Source organism: Stigmatopora nigra, chromosome 2, assembly GCF_051989575.1.
Source record: "Stigmatopora nigra isolate UIUO_SnigA chromosome 2, RoL_Snig_1.1, whole genome shotgun sequence".
Classification (NCBI taxonomy): domain Eukaryota; kingdom Metazoa; phylum Chordata; class Actinopteri; order Syngnathiformes; family Syngnathidae; genus Stigmatopora; species Stigmatopora nigra.
The window spans coordinates 2,449,241-2,468,373 of record NC_135509.1 but is presented as its reverse complement, the minus strand read 5'-3'; the positions used below and the strand labels follow the sequence as shown (position 1 = coordinate 2,468,373).

General features: G+C 42.7%; 1 protein-coding gene and 1 long non-coding RNA gene across 2 annotated transcripts; one reads left to right on the top strand and one right to left on the bottom strand.

Moving 5' to 3' along the window:
- Positions 1-789: 789 nt before the first annotated feature.
- pak5 (p21 protein (Cdc42/Rac)-activated kinase 5) lies at positions 790-18,708 on the top strand. The gene is made up of 11 exons (XM_077741195.1): positions 790-907; positions 3,017-3,240; positions 11,838-12,677; positions 14,570-14,785; positions 15,266-15,407; positions 15,475-15,629; positions 15,978-16,111; positions 16,590-16,716; positions 16,795-16,920; positions 16,989-17,123; positions 17,735-18,708. The coding sequence occupies exons 2-11, from the start codon at positions 3,037-3,039 to the stop codon at positions 17,888-17,890; spliced, it is 2,235 nt and encodes a 744-aa protein (XP_077597321.1). The 5' UTR covers positions 790-907; positions 3,017-3,036; the 3' UTR covers positions 17,891-18,708.
- Positions 15,158-15,809, bottom strand: LOC144212989 (uncharacterized). The gene is made up of 3 exons (XR_013329856.1): positions 15,705-15,809; positions 15,492-15,590; positions 15,158-15,412 (listed from the first exon to the last, which is right to left on the bottom strand). It is a non-coding gene; the product is annotated as an uncharacterized LOC144212989 (long non-coding RNA).
- Positions 18,709-19,133: the final 425 nt, after the last annotated feature.

Here is a 19,133-nt window from a genome sequence, read left to right as displayed (position 1 = left end):
ATGATCTTCAGTTGCTCGGGCTAGCGTGACAGATGCGGCGACGGCGGCGTTTTAGCTGCCATAATTCTACTCTGTATTTAGAGTTCAGCTGCCCCCCCTCCCAACAGCCACGGGGAAAAGACCCCGGGGCCAGACCTCGAAGGTGGTGTGCTGTGGTGGTATTAATAACTGGCACTTGCGGAGAGGGGTGTGACTGCTGTGTGACCCTTTTAGCCATCAAATGCATTTTCTTTTTGTGGAATAAAAAAAAAAATGACAGTGTAGTTGCTTTAGCTGGCATTTCCAAATGGACCCATTAGCTTATTGGAATATTACTTAGTACTTGATTATAATTTATCTTTTCAAATTCAGGAAAAGTTTGTTCTTCTGCTGGTTGGTAAAGTTTTGCACCATAGGCAAGTAGTAATCTGTAAATAATTATAATTGAAAAATCGCATCATTATAATTATGGCAAAAGAGTGCTTTAATTTCACATACTGTATTTTAATTCTATTAATTTAAAAGTAGTATAAAATACTTGTTTTGGATCAGTAGTACTATACTTTTTGTGATTATTTAAATGTATTTGCATAACTAAAGTTAATAAGAATTAGATGACAACAAAATATGGTCAACCACATGTAAACAAATAAAGAACAAAAAATTGAATACTGATAGAATGTATCAGTAAAAAAATACTACTGTAAGAGATTAATATCATTAAAATTCCAAAGAATAGTGAACTCCCCAAAAGATTTGGACTGGTATCATTTCTTAATATTTTTCGTTGTTTTTGGTGCTCTTTTTTACAGAACCGTCAGATGTTCCACTTGGACGTCCGACACGTGAGCGGGACACGAGCGTATCGGAGCACTTGGCAATGGCTTATCACCCACACTTTGGCGGCTTGACGGGCATTCGTTGCTAGGTAAGAATCGGACCGATTAACCACGCTCCAATGCCTTTGTCAACAATAGACGTCCCATTCGTTTAAACTGGTACGGCCTTCAAAATTCGTAAACAGTGCAACCCTTATTTGCAAGTACTTTATCCTTTACTATTGACCATTTTAGAAAACTAGTCAACAAGTCAGGATAAAAAAATGCCTAACAGCACAGTAAAAAAAATATATAATAATAACTACAGTTATGTAAATCCCCCACATTAAGCAGTAAGAACAGAATATCCAGGTGAGCCTCCCATTTTTAAAATCCCTTCAATGTGTGCACCATTTTTTTCTAAGACGATAAAGCCATTATCTGATTTACTACCCTTAAGATGAATTCTGATTTAATGACCATAAACCTCACCTGGGCTATTTTTGTCATTCTAAAAATGTGTCTAGAGGGTGAGCTGAAGGTGAAACACAGGTTTGCGCCTTAAACTTTTTGAAAACCAATTAAAGTACATGTGTGTGTCTTTAGGGAAGTGTCCACCCAGTGCAGATGGGACAAAAGACAAAAAAACACGTCCATCGATCACTCAATTGCCTCATTTGCTTAGCCTTAATCTTTTTAAGAGGGCATTTAGTATGTGAACTTCTTTTTATTTACTAACTCTCTTAAATAATTAGCCTTGGCTGGCTTGTTTATCGTGTCTTATTTTTTCCCCCCCCTGCTGCGTTTTTGAATTATGGATGCTTGGCCTCTTCTGTATCTCATTTTGTTACGTTTTAGCCTAATTATTCAATGGTTCAAATCAAGTGCAGATTTTAAGAGTGTGGCTTTAAGGTGGGTGAGTTATGGGAGTAAAAATTGGAGAAGCTGTTAAAGCTAAAATAAATAAATAGAGGAAGAAAGATTTAAATAAAAAAACAGGGGAAATGCCTGTGGAGACTGGAGAGGGTGACAGATGGTTTGGCAACAAATCAGATTCTTTGCCCTGGGATGACGACTCAGCCCTTTTAGATTTATTTAGAAATGTGAACTTGAGGCTTTGTTACACATAATCGCACAAAAAAAGACAAATAAAAACTGTAAATATGCAAAACTAGGCTAACCATTGGCTTCCCCATCTTTTTCTAAGATTGCCTTTATATTGCATTTAAATGGTTGGCATCTCTCATCTCTTATTGGACTGTTCTAAGTGTCAATATTCCAATTGGCGACGGTCACCTTGCGCTAAAAATGGAAACAAGGTTATGGCAGAATTGGACTTGAGCCCATTCAGCGCAAAATGGAAGGATTGGCTTTGTGTTTTAGAGTTATGATCTAATGTGAGACCTGTAGAGGGAATTTACATGGCTTGAAGAGTCTTTGGGCAATTTCCCACAATCAAGCCTTGACGTTACTTTTTTGACCCAGTATTGAATGGTCCCCCAAGTCCACACCAAGACATTATGACACAAAAGTCCTCTCTAATTAGGTTTGTCTAGTGAAGCGCAGGAAATAATAGCCATTCCCAAGGTTTTTCCTGACGTGTTATGTAAAAATCTTCCTATCCTGTCCAATTTTTTTTCTACCATTGTGATTCTAAATTGGTGCTGACTTGGAGTTAGACTGAAAAAAATGCTCAGAGATAGATTCACTTTCATTTTTTTTCTTCTGTCATATGTTCATTGTCAACCAGACGGTTCATTTTTATAAGTTATGATCATTTTCAGCCAAGGTAAGAATCATATGTTAAAAATTGGTGCTCTAAGTTGGATTCTGGACACAATGGCTTCTCAAATGAACAAAAACAATGAAGACCATTCACAGATATTTTGACATTTTGTCACAGAGACACAACCACGCTCATGTGACTCTTATCGCAATAAAAGTCAAATCCCAAGTTGGCATCATTTGTCAGACATTTTGTTCCGCCGCAGTGGAAAGATTTCATTATTTTTTTCTTCCCACTTTCTCCTGTTTTAAATTACATAACCAAAGTAGACTTGTTCTTTTCTGGCATGTTGCTCAGACACTTGCATTCATCCCTCCCCACCTCCTTTCTTTCCCGTACCATTATTTTCAGACTTTAGCTTAAAGCTAAAAAAGTCGACTCGTTGCCAGACACTGACGTCCAATCGCCATTTGTCCTTGTGTTTTTAAATCAGGTTCGTCCGGGTTTTCCAGCATGTTTGGCAAGAAGAAAAAGCGGCTGGAGATCTCGGCCCCGTCCAACTTTGAGCACCGGGTCCACACGGGCTTCGATCCGCGGGAGCAGAAGTTCACCGGGTTGCCGCAACAGTGGCAGAGCCTCCTGGCCGATACGGCCAATCGGCCTAAGCCCATGGTGGACCCCTCCTACATCACCCCCATACAGTTGGCACCTATGAAGGTAACAATATCCTTCATTTTTTTCTACCTTGTAGGCAATGTTCCTTCTAAGCTGCACTATTGCACACTACTCCCGTCTTCTCTGCGCAGTAGCCATCATATGGTGCGCGGTAAATAAAATCCTAACTTAAAAAAAATATGTATAAATATATGTACATTTATGTTTTAAGAATTAGAGGGAACATTGTTTGTAGGACCCGTTAACTCCCAATTTGACTTCTACAGATGACAATCTTGTAATGCTACGTTTTGATAAGAGCGTGATAAGTGATAAGTGGCTTCACACCACTCCAATCGTACACTTGCTCTTTTGTTTTTATCCCATACCATCTGGCCATCTCACACTATTATGTCACCATTTAAAATGCTCTCTAATAAGCACACCCTAGCGCAATACTTTAAAACTACATTAAGCTATCTTGGTAAATGTTATATTTATGATCGGAGATACCTCAGAAATCTCCTTTACGTGAACACAATATAAAATTAGAGTGGTTTTTTTTGGCGTATTCCATTTGGCACAACAACAAGCGGTATTTGCAGCTGATATTTGTAAAAAAATGTCATAAAATAAATGAAAAGACCTAGTTTTTGGGGAACAGATGAGACTCCAACATGACTCAGACAAACGTTTGGTAAAGCGGCTTTGTACCAGATGGCTACAAAAAGTGACTCAGATGCTTAGTGCAGATTTAAACTGCCTCATATTTTTGTCATCACCAATTTTTTCCATTTTAAACCATATTTTGTTTCCTTTTTGTGCGTCTCCTCGTTTCTGACCCTTCTGAGTGTCTCCTCTGTTGTGTTGTTGTTCATTGGCGAGCACACCGATACTCAAAGACGTTTCCATAGAATTCAAGTGCCCCGATAAGCATTGATATTTTCCCAAAGTGCCTTCCCTTCACCCCAGGCTGGAAATTAACAATCCATTCACATCAAATGGGAAAGCCCCCCCAAAAAATCATCATGTAAGACCATATATAGAAATTGGCTTTTCTCAAAATGATGTAAAAGAGCAGGTGGTCATTTTAAGGGTTAACTACTACAAAAATCCCAGTCAGGTTTCGCTTCTATTAATATCTTGTCATCTAAATGAATTAGTAGTGTGTATATTGTGCTTAACATTAGCTAAATCGACCAATCGACGACTGGCAAACTCTTTTGCGCCAACTCCAGTCAGTAGGACAAATAGCAAGCCTGGAGGCCATAATGGCCAGCACCAAGAACAGCAATATGCCACAGGAAATATCTCTGAAGAGGGGGGAACAAGAAAGTAATTGTCTTGCTCTCTTCACAGATATCTCCCAAGAAGGTCCAGCCGTCCGAAACGCCCAAAGTATGAACCCCCTCTACCCGTCTGACCCCCAAAACCCCTCGCACACACACCTCCCCCCCCCCCTTTTGCACTTTCACCCCCATTTGGCCCCCTTGTTTTTTTGCATGCATTTACTAGGTGCAACTCCACACATGATCTACTAACTAACTACATTGCTCTTGACTTGGATTTCCACTCTCCCTTTTGCATGAGACCCCCTTGCCAAATCCCCCCAAAAATCCTTGCTACCATTCTTCTAGGAAGATAGCATGTTCCCACAATCCTAATAGTATTCTTAACCAAAATAATAGAAACCAAAAACCCCTTTGAAAGTTCATTCTGGTCTGGGAAATGTATTTTCTACCATGTTTTTTTCAATATTTACAGTACTATTTTTATAGTAGGGAGGAATTATTATGATTTTGGTTTTAGCAATTCTCAAAAGCTCAAATTAGCTCCTAAATATAAATATAATGAAGCCTCCTCACACTCACTCGCCTCCATAACTGCATGCACTGCATTGTGGGACGTGTAGGTGGAGAAATCTCAGTGGATATTTTCAGGAAGTCGAACATTCAGCCTTACATCATCCTAGACGAGGTGGATTCTTTGCAAGATTCTACAGCTTACATTGTTTTAGAACACCAACATATTGTCATTTTATTAGCCCCCCACCCACCCTCAAGTTCAACAGGGGCATTGAGTGAAGTAGCAAAGTCAAAATGGCGACACGCTTTAAATGTCAGTCAGCTGCCCCTGCACCCACTGGACTCTTTTTAGAAGAAACCTGATCGTAGAAGGTTCTTCAGATGGGTTTAGGCGCCATGTCAGGAGGTCAGGATAGCCAGGAAGCCTTACTTGCCGAGAACTTTGAAGGGTCCGCGTTGAGGCCGGGGGTCAGCCAGATACGACAACAGGTGGGTCATTTTATCTAGAGACCACTTACCATACGGAACTTTTCAGACACCACGTGCACGGAAAAAATAGTCAATAAGATCAATGCGCCTTGAATTTCAACTGCTATTTAAACGGAGCTCAGTCTGAATTGAGCATCCATTTTTTTTGGCAATGAGTGGATGCCATTGATCCGCTCCCTCCTTACTTTGTCATCCTGGCCGGGGATTTTTGGCTTCCAGGGAGCTCCGGCATGCCTTGCCAAAGCCTCTCAATTGCCCTTCGCCTTCTTAGTCAATGACTTATTTTGTTGGCCCCATTTTTTCTAAAGGCAGCAGTTTTTACCCCCCTTGCTTTAGCAATTTATACATGCAGGCCTTCATTCATTGTCTATCAGTCAATGGCATTGAAGGTATTGAAATTTCCTTAGTGTTCCTGTGGCGCTCTCTTGTGGTTACATGGTGACTGCTACTTGTGTTAGGACTTATCTGTTTGTGTCCCATATAGTATGTATATCTTTTTGGTAAATATTTTTCATTTGTTTTTCCCATTACATGATGGATAGAGGAGGAAAGTACTATAAATATTTTGAGAAGGTTATTGGTGACACAGTTTCAAAATAAGATGTTTTGGGGAGAAAAGGGGGCTCAAAATTAATGTAGTACTTTCATATGAGAACTAAAAGTACAATATAGATGGCAGGGAATGTAAGAGGAAAATACTAGTACTTTGAATATGATGCTAAATCATGATTATCAAATAATTTTTAAAATAGAAGAACTAAAAGTACATTATAGATGGCAGGGAATGTAAGAGGAAAATACTAGTACTTTGAGTATGATGCTAAATCATGATTATCAAATAATTTTTAAAATTTATTTTTATTATATGTCCTTTAGTGTGTAGAAACAGTTGGTAAGTCAATATGAGTAGTTAATGTTGATTTTTTTTTAATATACCTAACATTAACCAATGCAGTACTATACGTTTCGAAAAAAGTAATTTTCATTGAAACAAAATACTCTATTTAAATTAATAGAATACATTTAAAGAAAAATACTTTACTTGTACCATAACTATTTAAAAAGAAGTAGAGTAATACACTAACTATTACTAGATATGTAATAGGAGAAAATATCTTGTTGTTGTAATAACGGCTTATCTCCCGCAGAGGGCGCTTCAGGAAAAGAATTCCACTTCTAGTTTTGGACTCTATTTAAAGTTCCTTAATTGTTATGGAAAAAATACCTTCCAGTCTAGTCACGCGACAATAGCTTCCGCAAATGAGGCAAAGGCATCGCTTAACGATTCCAATCACTTTTCTGATAATAAATGACCGTAGTAGAGCTTTGCGTATGTCCAAGCACGGCAGCAGATACGCATCGGTGTCTGCCATGTTCCCCGCAAACACCATAAATCACCACGACGTCAAGGTTAAGTAATGCTAACCAAGCAGGAATCGGTGTACTGTAACCGTGAGGCGTTCAAGGGGAGCCGGCCAAAAGTTCACACGATGCTCCAGTAAACTAGACCCAAAAAATATATATAAATAAAAGACGGCACAGAGCTCCATCAAGGTTGAACTGCACTTCCAGATCGCTTACTGGTCTTTCAAATGTACTTGATGGAGGCCTTTTTTTATTGCGCTCGTATTTTACAGTAGTTTTTTTTTATATCCTTTCCAATACGAACCTGAGCACACTTGCTATATGTTCTTTTTGGTGTTTCCTATTCCCCGTTTGTCCTCGTTGGACTCCCAAAAGAAGTCCCAGGCTCATTATTTATGCCCCCCATCATTAGCGGCAAGGTTAATCCCCTCCCTTATCGGCCAACGAGGCTCGTTTGTCACGCGCCGACCTCCTCCTTCTCCTCCTTCCTCTTTTTTTTTTCATTTAGTCTCCTTGTTGTGTCATTTGTCACAGCTCTGCCGCTTTCTTCTTTTGGGCAATTGTCACTTTTCCTTTAAGCTTTTTCTTACCTTGTCTCGTTGCCTACTTTCATTGCATTGCTTTCCTTCTTATCTCTTCTGTCCTTTCATGTCCTCTCTCATATTTTCTGCCCTACACTGCCCTGCTAGTATAAAAAAAAAGTTTGGACACCTCCCTGCCTTAGTGTATGTCTTGTCTTCTTCCTTTTAATTTCTTTTGTCATTTTGTCTTCTCTTGACCCGATTCCTTGCCATCTTCCCTTTCCTTTGACTTTTCACTATTCCTTTTTCCTTCCCTGACATGTTCTTTCTTTATCCTCATTTTTAATTTTAATTTCCCCCTTCAATGGTGTCCACTAGTTCCCTCTTTTTCTGGTGCTCAGACGTTTGGTCCCCGGACTGTTTGGTCCCCGGACTGTTTGGTCCCCGGACTGTTTGGTCCCCGGACTGTTTGGTCCCCGGACTGTTTGGTCCCCGGACTGTTTGGTCCCCGGACTGTTTGGTCCCCGGACTGTTTGGTCCCCGGACTGTTTGGTCCCTGGACTGTTTGGTCCCCGGACTGTTTGGTCCCCGGACTGTTTGGTCCCCGGACTGTTTGGTCCCCGGACTGTTTGGTCCCTGGACTGTTTGGTCCCCGGACTGTTTGGTCCCCGGACTGTTTGGTCCCCGGACTGTTTGGTCCCCGGACTGTTTGGTCCCCGGACTGTTTGGTCCCCGGACTGTTTGGTCCCCGGACTGTTTGGTCCCCGGACTGTTTGGTCCTGGTACCTTCCTAAACACCATCCTCCTTTCTTTCTTTAGTGGTTCCTGCACTCATTTGCTTTCCTGACATCTTCCTTGTCATTTCCCGTCTTCTCCCTTCCCCCTCGCCCCTGCGCCATTTCTTAACACCCCCATTCCCCGCTGTACTTACCTTGAACAGGCCAGAGAGAGTAGATCTATTACAGCTTATCACTAAAGGACAGGCTAACGCGGCGAGCCGGTGAAATATGGCCGCTGTCAGAGCCCACGGCGAGTGCGACCCGACTCGCGCCGCCGCCGGGACGTAAAGAGGCGGGCGCGGCGGGGCGACCGGGGAGGGGGGCGCTTTCCGCCGAGGCCCGCTCGCAACGAGCCCTCTAATTCAAATTAATGGAAAGATTTCCAGGCGCGATCCCTAGCACTTGACAGTGATTTGGCACGCAATTAACCTTGTCTCCCTCACCCCGCCGACGTTAGCGCCGCGCTTTCTTCGCCGCCGCAGCCTCCACGCACGGCTATTGATTAGCGGCTTTATTACGTGGTCCTTGCCGAAACGCTAATTGAGTTAGCCCGCATGTAAACCCTCGTTGACGCCCAGTCGTAACCGGAGATTAATTACTCCATTACGGAGGCGTTGATGGAACGCATGACGCGTAGCAAAAAAACGTTTAAAAAAATAATCATTGCGATACTGACGAAATTGGGAAAGCCACGACATCTGCGGTTTGTTGTCTTAAACATACGCGTTTGCTGGAAAAAAAAAAACACGACTAGCCTAAGGGCAGCGATTTCAAAACGGCGTGCGTGAATGCGAAGCAGATGAGCGCCTCCAGTTATCGCAATATGTTCCCCAGCAAATGCGGCAGTAGTCTTTCCAACTCATTTCAGCTCAAATCTACTTTCAATCTACTATATTTAAAGAAAAGCAAACATTACTTCTGAGTATTCCTGTTCAACAGTTTCTAATGGCAATGAATTGGAATGGATATATATATGTATATATATACATATATACATACACATATATACATACACATATATACATACACATATATACATACACATATATACATACACATATACATACACATATATACATACACATATATACATACACATATATACATACACATATATACATACACATATATACATACACATATATACATACACATATATACATACACATATATACATACACATATACATACACATATACATACACATATATACATACACATATTTACATACACATATTTACATACACATATTTACATACACATATATACATACACATATATACATACACATATATACACACACATATACATACACACATACATACACACATATATACACACATATATACATATACATACATATACATACATACATACATATATATATATATATATATATATATATATATATATATATATATATATATATATATATATATATATATATATATATATATATATATATATATATATATATATATATATATATATATATATATATATATATATATATATATATACATACACACGTATATACATACACATATATACACATACATAAGCATATGTATACATACACGTAGATGTACATGCAAGTAGGTCTTAACACACAGCTGGCTTCATTTGGCATAAAATCAGCAGCTGTGGAATCCCACTGATGATCCCAAAGCATTTTAACAGGCCTATTTTTACATCCCCGCCGCATTGAGTCCGGGGACTCCCGACGTGCGTGGCGACACGACACGCTTGGCGTGCAGGTGTTTAAAAGACGCACAGATGTAGCATTCTTGTGTCAGCACCTTGCCGCTTTGCTGCCTTCCCGCCTCAGCATAAGTGACAAGAGCGTGACGGAGACGCTTGACACTCCGTCAAAACAAAGAACTTGCTGATGTGGAGAATAATCAGGCCACGCCTACTAATGCTGAATCACAATTCTCTCAAAGTGGAAAAGCGAGTAGGCAATGCTACCTTTATGTTACAATCCACAATTTCTCTCTACCAAACTACATGCAGCTAATTGCAATTACCAACGCAAATTCAATAGTCAACTTTTTGCCTAAGCAACCAAATTCAAAGCATCACCATATTTATAAGAGCAAACAATGTCATCATTCTTATCACCAAACCTGCAAATTTATCTGGACAATTTGGAGAATAAATCATTTCCCAAACACCTGTTAAAAAGGTCCAAATCTTCCCCAGCACGTAAAAAAGACCTTCCTTAATTCTTCAGGTTTGGATTCAAAGCAGGCACGCCAGCTGACAGCTAATTTAGCGGCTTTCATGCGCCTCAATGTGATGGCCACCATTTCCAAATAGGCTTCCATGGCCTCTGCTAATATATGCGCTATATACTAAGCTTTCATCTGCCTTCACGCTGACACGCAAACCTAATTGACGTGCAAATATCCCAAAACCAGTGGCAGGACATGTCACCCCTGAATGTTGTCAAGTTAAACATTTGCATCAGGGTGACACTTACCGAATGGTAAATCCATAAGAATTTTTTTATCGTCGATTCTAAGCCCAATACGAATCTCATTTGAGGTTTTCACCTTATTAGAAAACTGTTTTGGGCAGTGAGCTCGGGTTTACATGACAAAGACCTTCAGGAAAAATGCAAATGGTGAATTTTGGGGTTGCTATGTGTCAACAGGGCCTGGACACCCAACATCGTACAAATTTGCTCTGCAAAATTAAGTTATTGTAAACGCCGTTCTATAAATCGTGAAAACAAGACTTAACATTCCTCCAATCCCAACTTAATGATCATTTATTCCCCCAAAAAGTATTGTATTGCTTGCCAGTCCCGCCCCTTTTTTTACAGTAAATCCCAATCAACCCACACAGGCCCCTCACCACATATTTACACAAAAAGTTGCGCCCTCCCCGGCGACGTGTTACCCGTTCGCCGTGACTCACCGTGACGACGGCGTGTAAAGGGCTTAGCGCCAAGTGGGAGGGGAGGAGGAGCACCCCCCGACGTTTAATCCGCCCGACGACGTCACGACGACTACAGCGCATCCCCCGGTACGCTGGCTGAAAATGAAGCTAATCCGTAGCGAGGGAAATGGGGCAGCTCCCATCTACCGCCGGCTTCATGTTAGCATCTGAACAGGGGGAGACTTATTTCTAAAAAAAAATATTTATTTTGCGTCGTGCCTGGAAAAGAAATCCTCAACACGTGACTTTAGCATATGGCGCTTTTAGGACTTTTCCTCTCTTTCTCTGGAATTCATGTTGTTTGAGAGAATGTGACTAGAGGGGATCATTTTTTAATTTTTTTCTTTATTTCCCAAATGAGTTTTATGTTTTTGGGTGAGTCACGCAAGTGAGTAGCGCTCTACCCACGCGCCATTTCAAATCCGCTTCCAATTTGGGTCATTCAGGCAAAAATCTGGATGAGATTTTCGTCAATATTTAGCAGATAATACACTCCTCCAGGTTAACTCATTGGCTGCAACTGACGGCGTATTTTGCTCGCAAAATTCAACAAAAGCATGTGATCTAATTGCCTGTCCATTCATTGCAAGTAATGATTAACTTCATACTTGTCTCCAAAACCAAAAGAATTGAAATTGTGTCCCCAAATTTCAATTCATTCAGTTTTCAGTCCTCAACAGCTGAACTGAAAGAGAATGCACGGCCCCCCGTAATCGACCAATTCCCTTGGTTACTGAGGCTGTTCTTGTTTTTTTCAGACCATCGTACGGGGAAACCGGCCCCCCAAAGACGCCTCCATCAACGGCCTTCTCCAGGAGTTCGATAACATCTCAGTGACTCGCTCCAACTCACTACGCAAGGAGAGTCCACCGGGCGGGGCTCACCAGGCCGGCGCCGGGTCCCGGCCCTTGGCAGGACCCCGCCCGGGCGGTCACGAAGAGAACGGCTTCGGCCACTACTACTCTCGCTACTCCTGCGACTTGGACCCCTCGGCCGGCCGCGACTACGCCCCGGATAAGCCGGGCTTCTCGGCGGACGGCGAGTGGGCTCCTGGGCGGCTCTACCGCCTGGCCAAGCACAACGGCCACTCGCACCCCATCCGCAGCCCTTTCTACCCGGACGCCATGCCCCAAAAGTCGGACTACGGCAAGCTCCCGCCCGACTACCACGCCTACCTAGAAAGCAAAGGGCGCTCGGTGGACGAGGTGGCGTCCACTGCCGGCAGCGGGGTGGGCTCCAGCGGCTACTACCGGGCCTCGGTGGGCGGCTCCTCCAGCCAGGACTACCGGGACACTTCGGTAGGCACCCCGTCTCGCGCTTCCCTGCACAGCGAGCAGATCAACTACCCGGACAGCGAGTGGAGCTACGGCCCCGGGCGGGACGACTACGAAAAGCGACCCAAGAGCTCGTACGTGATGCAGACTAGCCCCACGCCGGCCATCCGGCAGAGGTCCCGCTCGGGTTCCGGGCTCCAGGAACCCAACGTCCCCTACGCCGCGAGTGGGCCCTTCAAGAACCCCGCCCAGGCGCACCCGTACAGCTCCTACACGTATCCCCGCCTGTCGGAGAGTTTGGCCGCCTCGCAGACCCTCGACAAGGTAAGAGTCGCCAAATCCTTCAGTTTTTGGGGGTTGAAAGTTGGCCGTCGTAGTGGGTGGGCTTGATTTTTTTTGCCATGTAATTGGCTGATGGTAAGTTCACGTCTGGGTAAAAAAATCAAACTAGTATGAATAGATGTAACAGTTCTTTTAAAGCCAGAACAAGTCTATTTAACTCCTCAGCCCACTTGTTCTTTTTACCAAGTGCAGTTCGTTTCAGCTTCCCATCGCCATTAGCAGACATTTTCTTGGCTCTCCATCGCCGTCCAATCGATTAGCGCTCAAAGCCCAGTCTTGACACAAGGGGAACAGGCAAGGTAGTATATGACAAAAATAATCAAGGGACATCCTATAGCCAGACTTCATTTAACTAATACTATCCTACATTAGTGTAACAAGGCCAAGCCATTCATTAACGTCCCTAAAATTGGCCACCATGTCAAAAAAGTAAAACGACTTGACACCAATGTCATTTGACATTTGCAATAACCATTTAACTCAAATTTAATTGGACTCCATAACCATGCAGCAAGGCCCAATCATTCTGGTTGTGACATCACAACCGAGAAAATGCAGCACTAGTGTTATGCTAATAACAAAATGCTCACACAGCAACAAGAGGATAGTAAGCTAAGATGCTTTTTGGTTTTCCGGAGGCAAGCGAGGCGAGGCGGTCGACCCGCAACCGGAGAGGGCCGGTCCTTATGCCGGCTCTCCTCGCTCCATTAAGGCCGCCGCGCAGCGTGATGACATCTGCCGCACTACCACTCTTCTTCCTCCTCCTCCTCCTCTTCTTTTTCTAGCCAGGCAGTGGGTCCAGCAACTTTGCTGATGTGGATCCCAGGGCGCCTTGATGAAAAAGCATTTAAGCGCCACGCTTGACTAAATAGACGCTCGTGGGGAGCACCCCCAACAACAAGAAAAAGCCATAGTGCAAGCCATGCAGGATGCTTTACACATTATTAGGAGGAGGAGGAACAGGAGGTCGTTTTTGCGGAAGAATTTGATAGATAAAGACATTTTTTGACTTAATAATGGCCAATAACGTCACATGATTTTTTTCAGCTATAATATTTGATTGGAGATATGTAGGTATACTTTTTAACATTTTAAATCCATGAATACATCAAGTATTAGTTTGGCTATCCTTACTATCAAAAAATTTAAAACAGGATTTTTAAAAACAAAGGGAAATATTCTTTGCAAAAGTTTAAAATCCGTGATTCCCTCATAATTCCAGGAATTTCCTCAATTTCAAAAATATGACAAAGTAAAGCCCTCAAAGCACTGCTTTATTTTTGACCAAGTTCTCCCCCCCCCCCCAGAATCCTTTATTTTTTATTTTTTGCATCTTTTCTCCCAGTGAACAAACCAGCCAGTTTCACAGCCGCTTTATTTATCCTCTCCCTCGCGCAATAATAAACTCTCTGTTTCCCCCCCTTCTTTTCTCTGCAGCAGTTCTCAGTGACAAAGTGATGTTGCGGCAAGACCCCCCCTCCCCACTCCTCTCCTCCCCCTCTCCTCTCTCCTCTTTTCTCTCTTTTGCAGCCTTAGCATAAAAGCGTTCTCGGCCGTGTTCCGCCGCCGAATTCAATTTCACACTTGAGTTAGGTTGTTGATTACCCTGCCAAACTCAGATTAATGCGCGTTTAACCAACATGGATCAGGAGACCCCCCTTTGGCTGACAGCCAGCCGGGCAACGATACCGGGAAGGGGGTTGGGGGGGCTCTTGGCTTTCCGAGGACGTTTGCGCAGAGTGATTGATTAGGAGGGTTCGCGGCGTGTAATTATACAGCCATCCGCCTCCTTTTGGCGTGCTGGCGATCCGCCCCTTCTGGCGGCGGGTGGGTGGGTCGCACTTGAGTGAACTTTTTGTTTTGACCCGTTCCAGGGCGAGTCGCGGGAGGGCAGCCCCCAGCGCGGAGCGGCCGGAGGCGGCATGGGCGGCGACACCTACCCCCGCGGGCCTCTCAAGCTACCTCAGAACCACGCCAAGCCGCCCGGCTACCCGCCGGCCCACCTACCCTACCCGCCCGTCTTTCACCATTACAAGCCGTCACCCTACCATCATCCGCCATCCCAGCCCAGCCCGCCGTACACCCCGCAGGTATGTGTGCCATGTCAACAAAAACATCACATTTGAAAGAAAATATTTTTGTTTTACCAGAGTTGTTTGCCCTACTTTGTCGTGAAATTGCATTTTTATAGTCAAATAATGAGTAACTGCACCAACTTATTTTTTTGTTTTCACCTATATTTTCATAGCATGGTAATGTTAAACTATAGTAACTAAGTTTTTTTTATTTATCACAAATTGATTAAAAATATGTCTACAACTAGCTATAATTATATTTGATATATATGATATTTTTAATTTTACTGATTAGCAAAAATTATATTTTGTTGTATTTTTTTGTCAATTTGTTTTCCTCTAAAAATCAATGCAATCTCTAAGAATACAAGAATAGTTATAAGTCTTCATTTTAATTTGTAATTCATAACACATAGGACAAATCTTTTAATATTCATATTTCAAATATCCACAATGATATTGTATTGAAACCACTCTCTCTCTCTTGGGCCACAGGGGGCATACTCCCAACCATCGTCGCCCTACATCCCCCCGGGGGCGTACCCCCCTCCGTCGTGGGGGTCCAGCTCCGACACGCAACCTTCCAGGGTCTCTCACGAGCAGTTTCGAGCCGCGCTCCAACTGGTCGTCAACCCAGGTAACCTGCCAATATAGACCGACTTTTGGCGCCTCATGTCTTAAACCCATGTGGTCTTTGTGATCAGGTGACCCCCGCGAGTACCTGGACAGCTTCATCAAGATCGGCGAAGGCTCCACGGGCATCGTATGCATCGCCAGCGAGAAGCACAGCGGGAAGCAAGTGGCCGTCAAAAAGATGGACCTGAGGAAGCAACAAAGAAGAGAGCTGCTCTTCAATGAGGTACAAACACAACTTTCAAGTTAAAAGCCACAAAAATTGCAATTCCACGTCTCATGAAGGCAAGTTTTAACTCACCAGTGATCTCACAATGGTGTCAAAATTGGTTAGCCCTGTTGTTTTACTCTGCTAATCCGAAAAATACATCAGTGCGCTCTTGTCGTATTTGCGCACACTTTGTGTGGGTGGGTGGGCGTGGCTTGGGCTGGCTAATGAGTTGCATTGTAATCCCTTTAATCCAGCCGTGTAATCCTGTTACGCTTCAAACAACCGCATGTGTGTTGGGATAGATAGTCAATGAAGAGCTCACATCCTTCCTGACGTGTGTATATTTATACTGTATTTATGTAGGTGGTGATTATGAGGGACTACCATCACGAGAACGTGGTGGACATGTACAACAGCTACCTGGTGGGAGACGAGCTCTGGGTCGTCATGGAGTTCCTGGAGGGAGGGGCGCTCACCGATATCGTCACACACACCAGGTAACACACTCATTGAAATATGTACGCACGTCCAATCCATTCCATATTTACGTGGGAGCTAAAATTCAAGACAAAAATGTGCATTATTTTTCCTCCTCATCAAGTACGCAAATTGAAGCGTGTTAGCGTTTTTCTAATTGTCCTTCCCACGAGTTTATAACATCGTTAACATCTTTTATATCGACGTTAACAACAATTTTCTTTCTGGCTGATTTCTTCCGCGCCTCCGCTTTTATTTCCCGGCCTTATTTGTCGGCGGGTCACTTGAAAGTGATGTTTTTTAACATGCTTCATGCACTCATTTTTTTTAGCACGGCTTTATGCTCTTGTGACGTTTGTTACGCACGCGTGGACGGAAAAATGCACGTTGCCAGCTGGCCAAGCACGAGCCAGCGGCTGTGCTACGCTTTGACTTCCATCTGCTATCGCTTCCCTGCTTTTTAAATTTTTTTATGAATGCTATCTATGTTTGTGACAGGATGAACGAAGAGCAGATCGCCACCGTCTGCTTGTCGGTGCTGAGGGCCTTGTGCTACCTTCACACACAGGGCGTCATCCACCGTGACATCAAGAGCGACTCCATCTTGCTCACCAGCGACGGACGGGTAAGCATGCCAAAGTGGAAAGCCTCTTATAGCCTAGCCTAAAAGTTATTTTAATATATTTCTTATGTTCTTTTGCAGATCAAGCTGTCCGACTTTGGTTTCTGCGCCCAAGTGTCCAAAGAGGTCCCCAAGAGGAAGTCACTGGTGGGGACGCCGTATTGGATGGCGCCCGAAGTCATCTCAAGGCTACCTTACGGGACTGAGGTAAGCTGACTTGACTTGAGAAAAAGTGTCCAGCGGTAAATGGTCCTCATGGTCTTGTCCTTTTGTAGGTGGACGTGTGGTCGTTGGGCATCATGGTCATCGAAATGGTGGACGGCGAGCCGCCATACTTCAACGAGCCGCCTCTGCAGGCCATGAGGAGGATACGAGACAATCTTCCGCCACGGCTAAAAGAATCGCACAAGGTAAGGCCGCCAATTGTGTCAAACTCTGGTGTCTTTGTGGGCCGCATTTATGTCGCAATGTTACTTGTAACCAGGTAGCTTGTGTAGTCATATTTACAATAGTAGTATATAACTCAGACTTTTAAAAGCATTTTAAAATATTAATAAAGACAAACAATTGTACATATATTGGACCATCAAATTTATTGTTGAACATAGATGAGTAACACAACAAATGTATTTCATATAGTAAGGCTTTTTCTTTACAAAATATGACCATGTATTATAAAGCTTCAATTTAAAATGTCCATTTCGAGTAAGGCTTTGTTTCTTCAGATCGTTGTGCAGACGCTTCTAATGTTGTAGGCCAGTCTTGAGCATAGTTAGGGAGGTGGCAAGTAGGTAACTTGGCTCAAATGGTAAGCGAGAAGTAGTTGGTTCAATGCTCACATCTTCCAAGTTGTCAACTGTCAGGTCCAAAAGAAAAGATGTGGGTTAATCCTGAGCATAGTTGGGAGGTATATAGGAACATCTGAGCTCATGTAATAGTGTCTACTTACTACTTTACATATGTATATCTGTATATGTATAAAGAAGTAATCCTCAACTGTATTTCATGTGTTTGCTGGCAGGTGTCTTCGGCGCTGCGCTCCTTCCTGGACTTGATGTTGGTTCGAGAGCCGTCGCAACGAGCCACGGCACAGGAACTCCTCCAGCACCCCTTCCTCAAGCTGTCGGGACCACCGTCATGCATCGTCCCCCTCATGAGACACTATCGCCAGCGCTGAAGACCCCCCGCCCCTCGTCGACACTCACAAAGGTGACGTAGATTTAGTTAAAAGATACGACTGGGAAGGAAAGGATGAACTTTGGACGCAAGGTTATTTTAAGAGCCACTTAAGTGTACAGTTTTGATAACTTTGAGTATTTGATGGTGTGGTAGCCATTGTGATATGAGCAGTATTCAATAGACTTTCCTACTCTTTATAATACACTTTTTCATTAACAAATATATACTATATGTACAGTATATATATAAATATATATACACATGAAATATCCCACTTGAACCCCAATGCTACTTTAAAAAAAAATCAACCCCAATGAAATCTATTTATTATTCTTACCTGTCTTTGTAGACGGAACTTCCACCAAACGTAGAACTGGCAAAAAAGGGTCATGTCGGACATTTTCTATGAGCTTTTACAACTATTTATTGATTGCAATTTATTTTTGTCTAGCGTGGCCTTTGTTTAACTTCCTGGTGTAATTATTTAATTAAAAAAAATAGAGACGGTTGACAGGGAACTACTGAAATACACACAAGTGCAATCAAAACCACTTTCATGTCAAAATATAGAAGCATTACAGTGATGGAAAAGTTCCATAAAATCGGATTTTTTTACCATAATGATAGACGTCCAATTGCAACTTAAAGGCTAATCAAATTCTTCTTATCAAATACAAAAAGTGTAAAGCTGCCGGGACCCATCTGTCACTGTGATTTGTAAATATACGACTGCGTGTGTGTGTGTGTGTGTTGTACAGTTCCGCTGCATGTCTGTGAAGATTAAAAACAAACTTCTATAAGTAAAAGAAACAATGTCTTTTCTTCCTATCAGTTACACTTTGTTTTTTATGTGCCCTAGAGACAAGACGAGAGAGAGAGAGAGAGAGAAGGCGGAGTAATTTATAGTCTTATTTGTCTTTGTGCTCTGCGGCCAAATGGGATATTGATTGAGGCGCAAAAAAAGGTAGAGGAAAAGCTCACTAAATAAAAGAAAATATGGTGCTGGAAATAATGGACAGGCAATGTTATTTGTCACTAAAGGGGATGCTCTCGTCCAATGGTTTGCTATAAGACCCGGTAAGTAGAGAAGAGCAGAAAAATGGAGCCTGTAACCTGAAATTAATCTCATTCAAAGGTAAAATGTCAAATTGAAAGCTCAATGATTTAAAATACGAAGCTAACAAAACATGGCAACTGTCAGATGAGTTATACGCCACGAAAAACATTAATTTCCAGTCTTA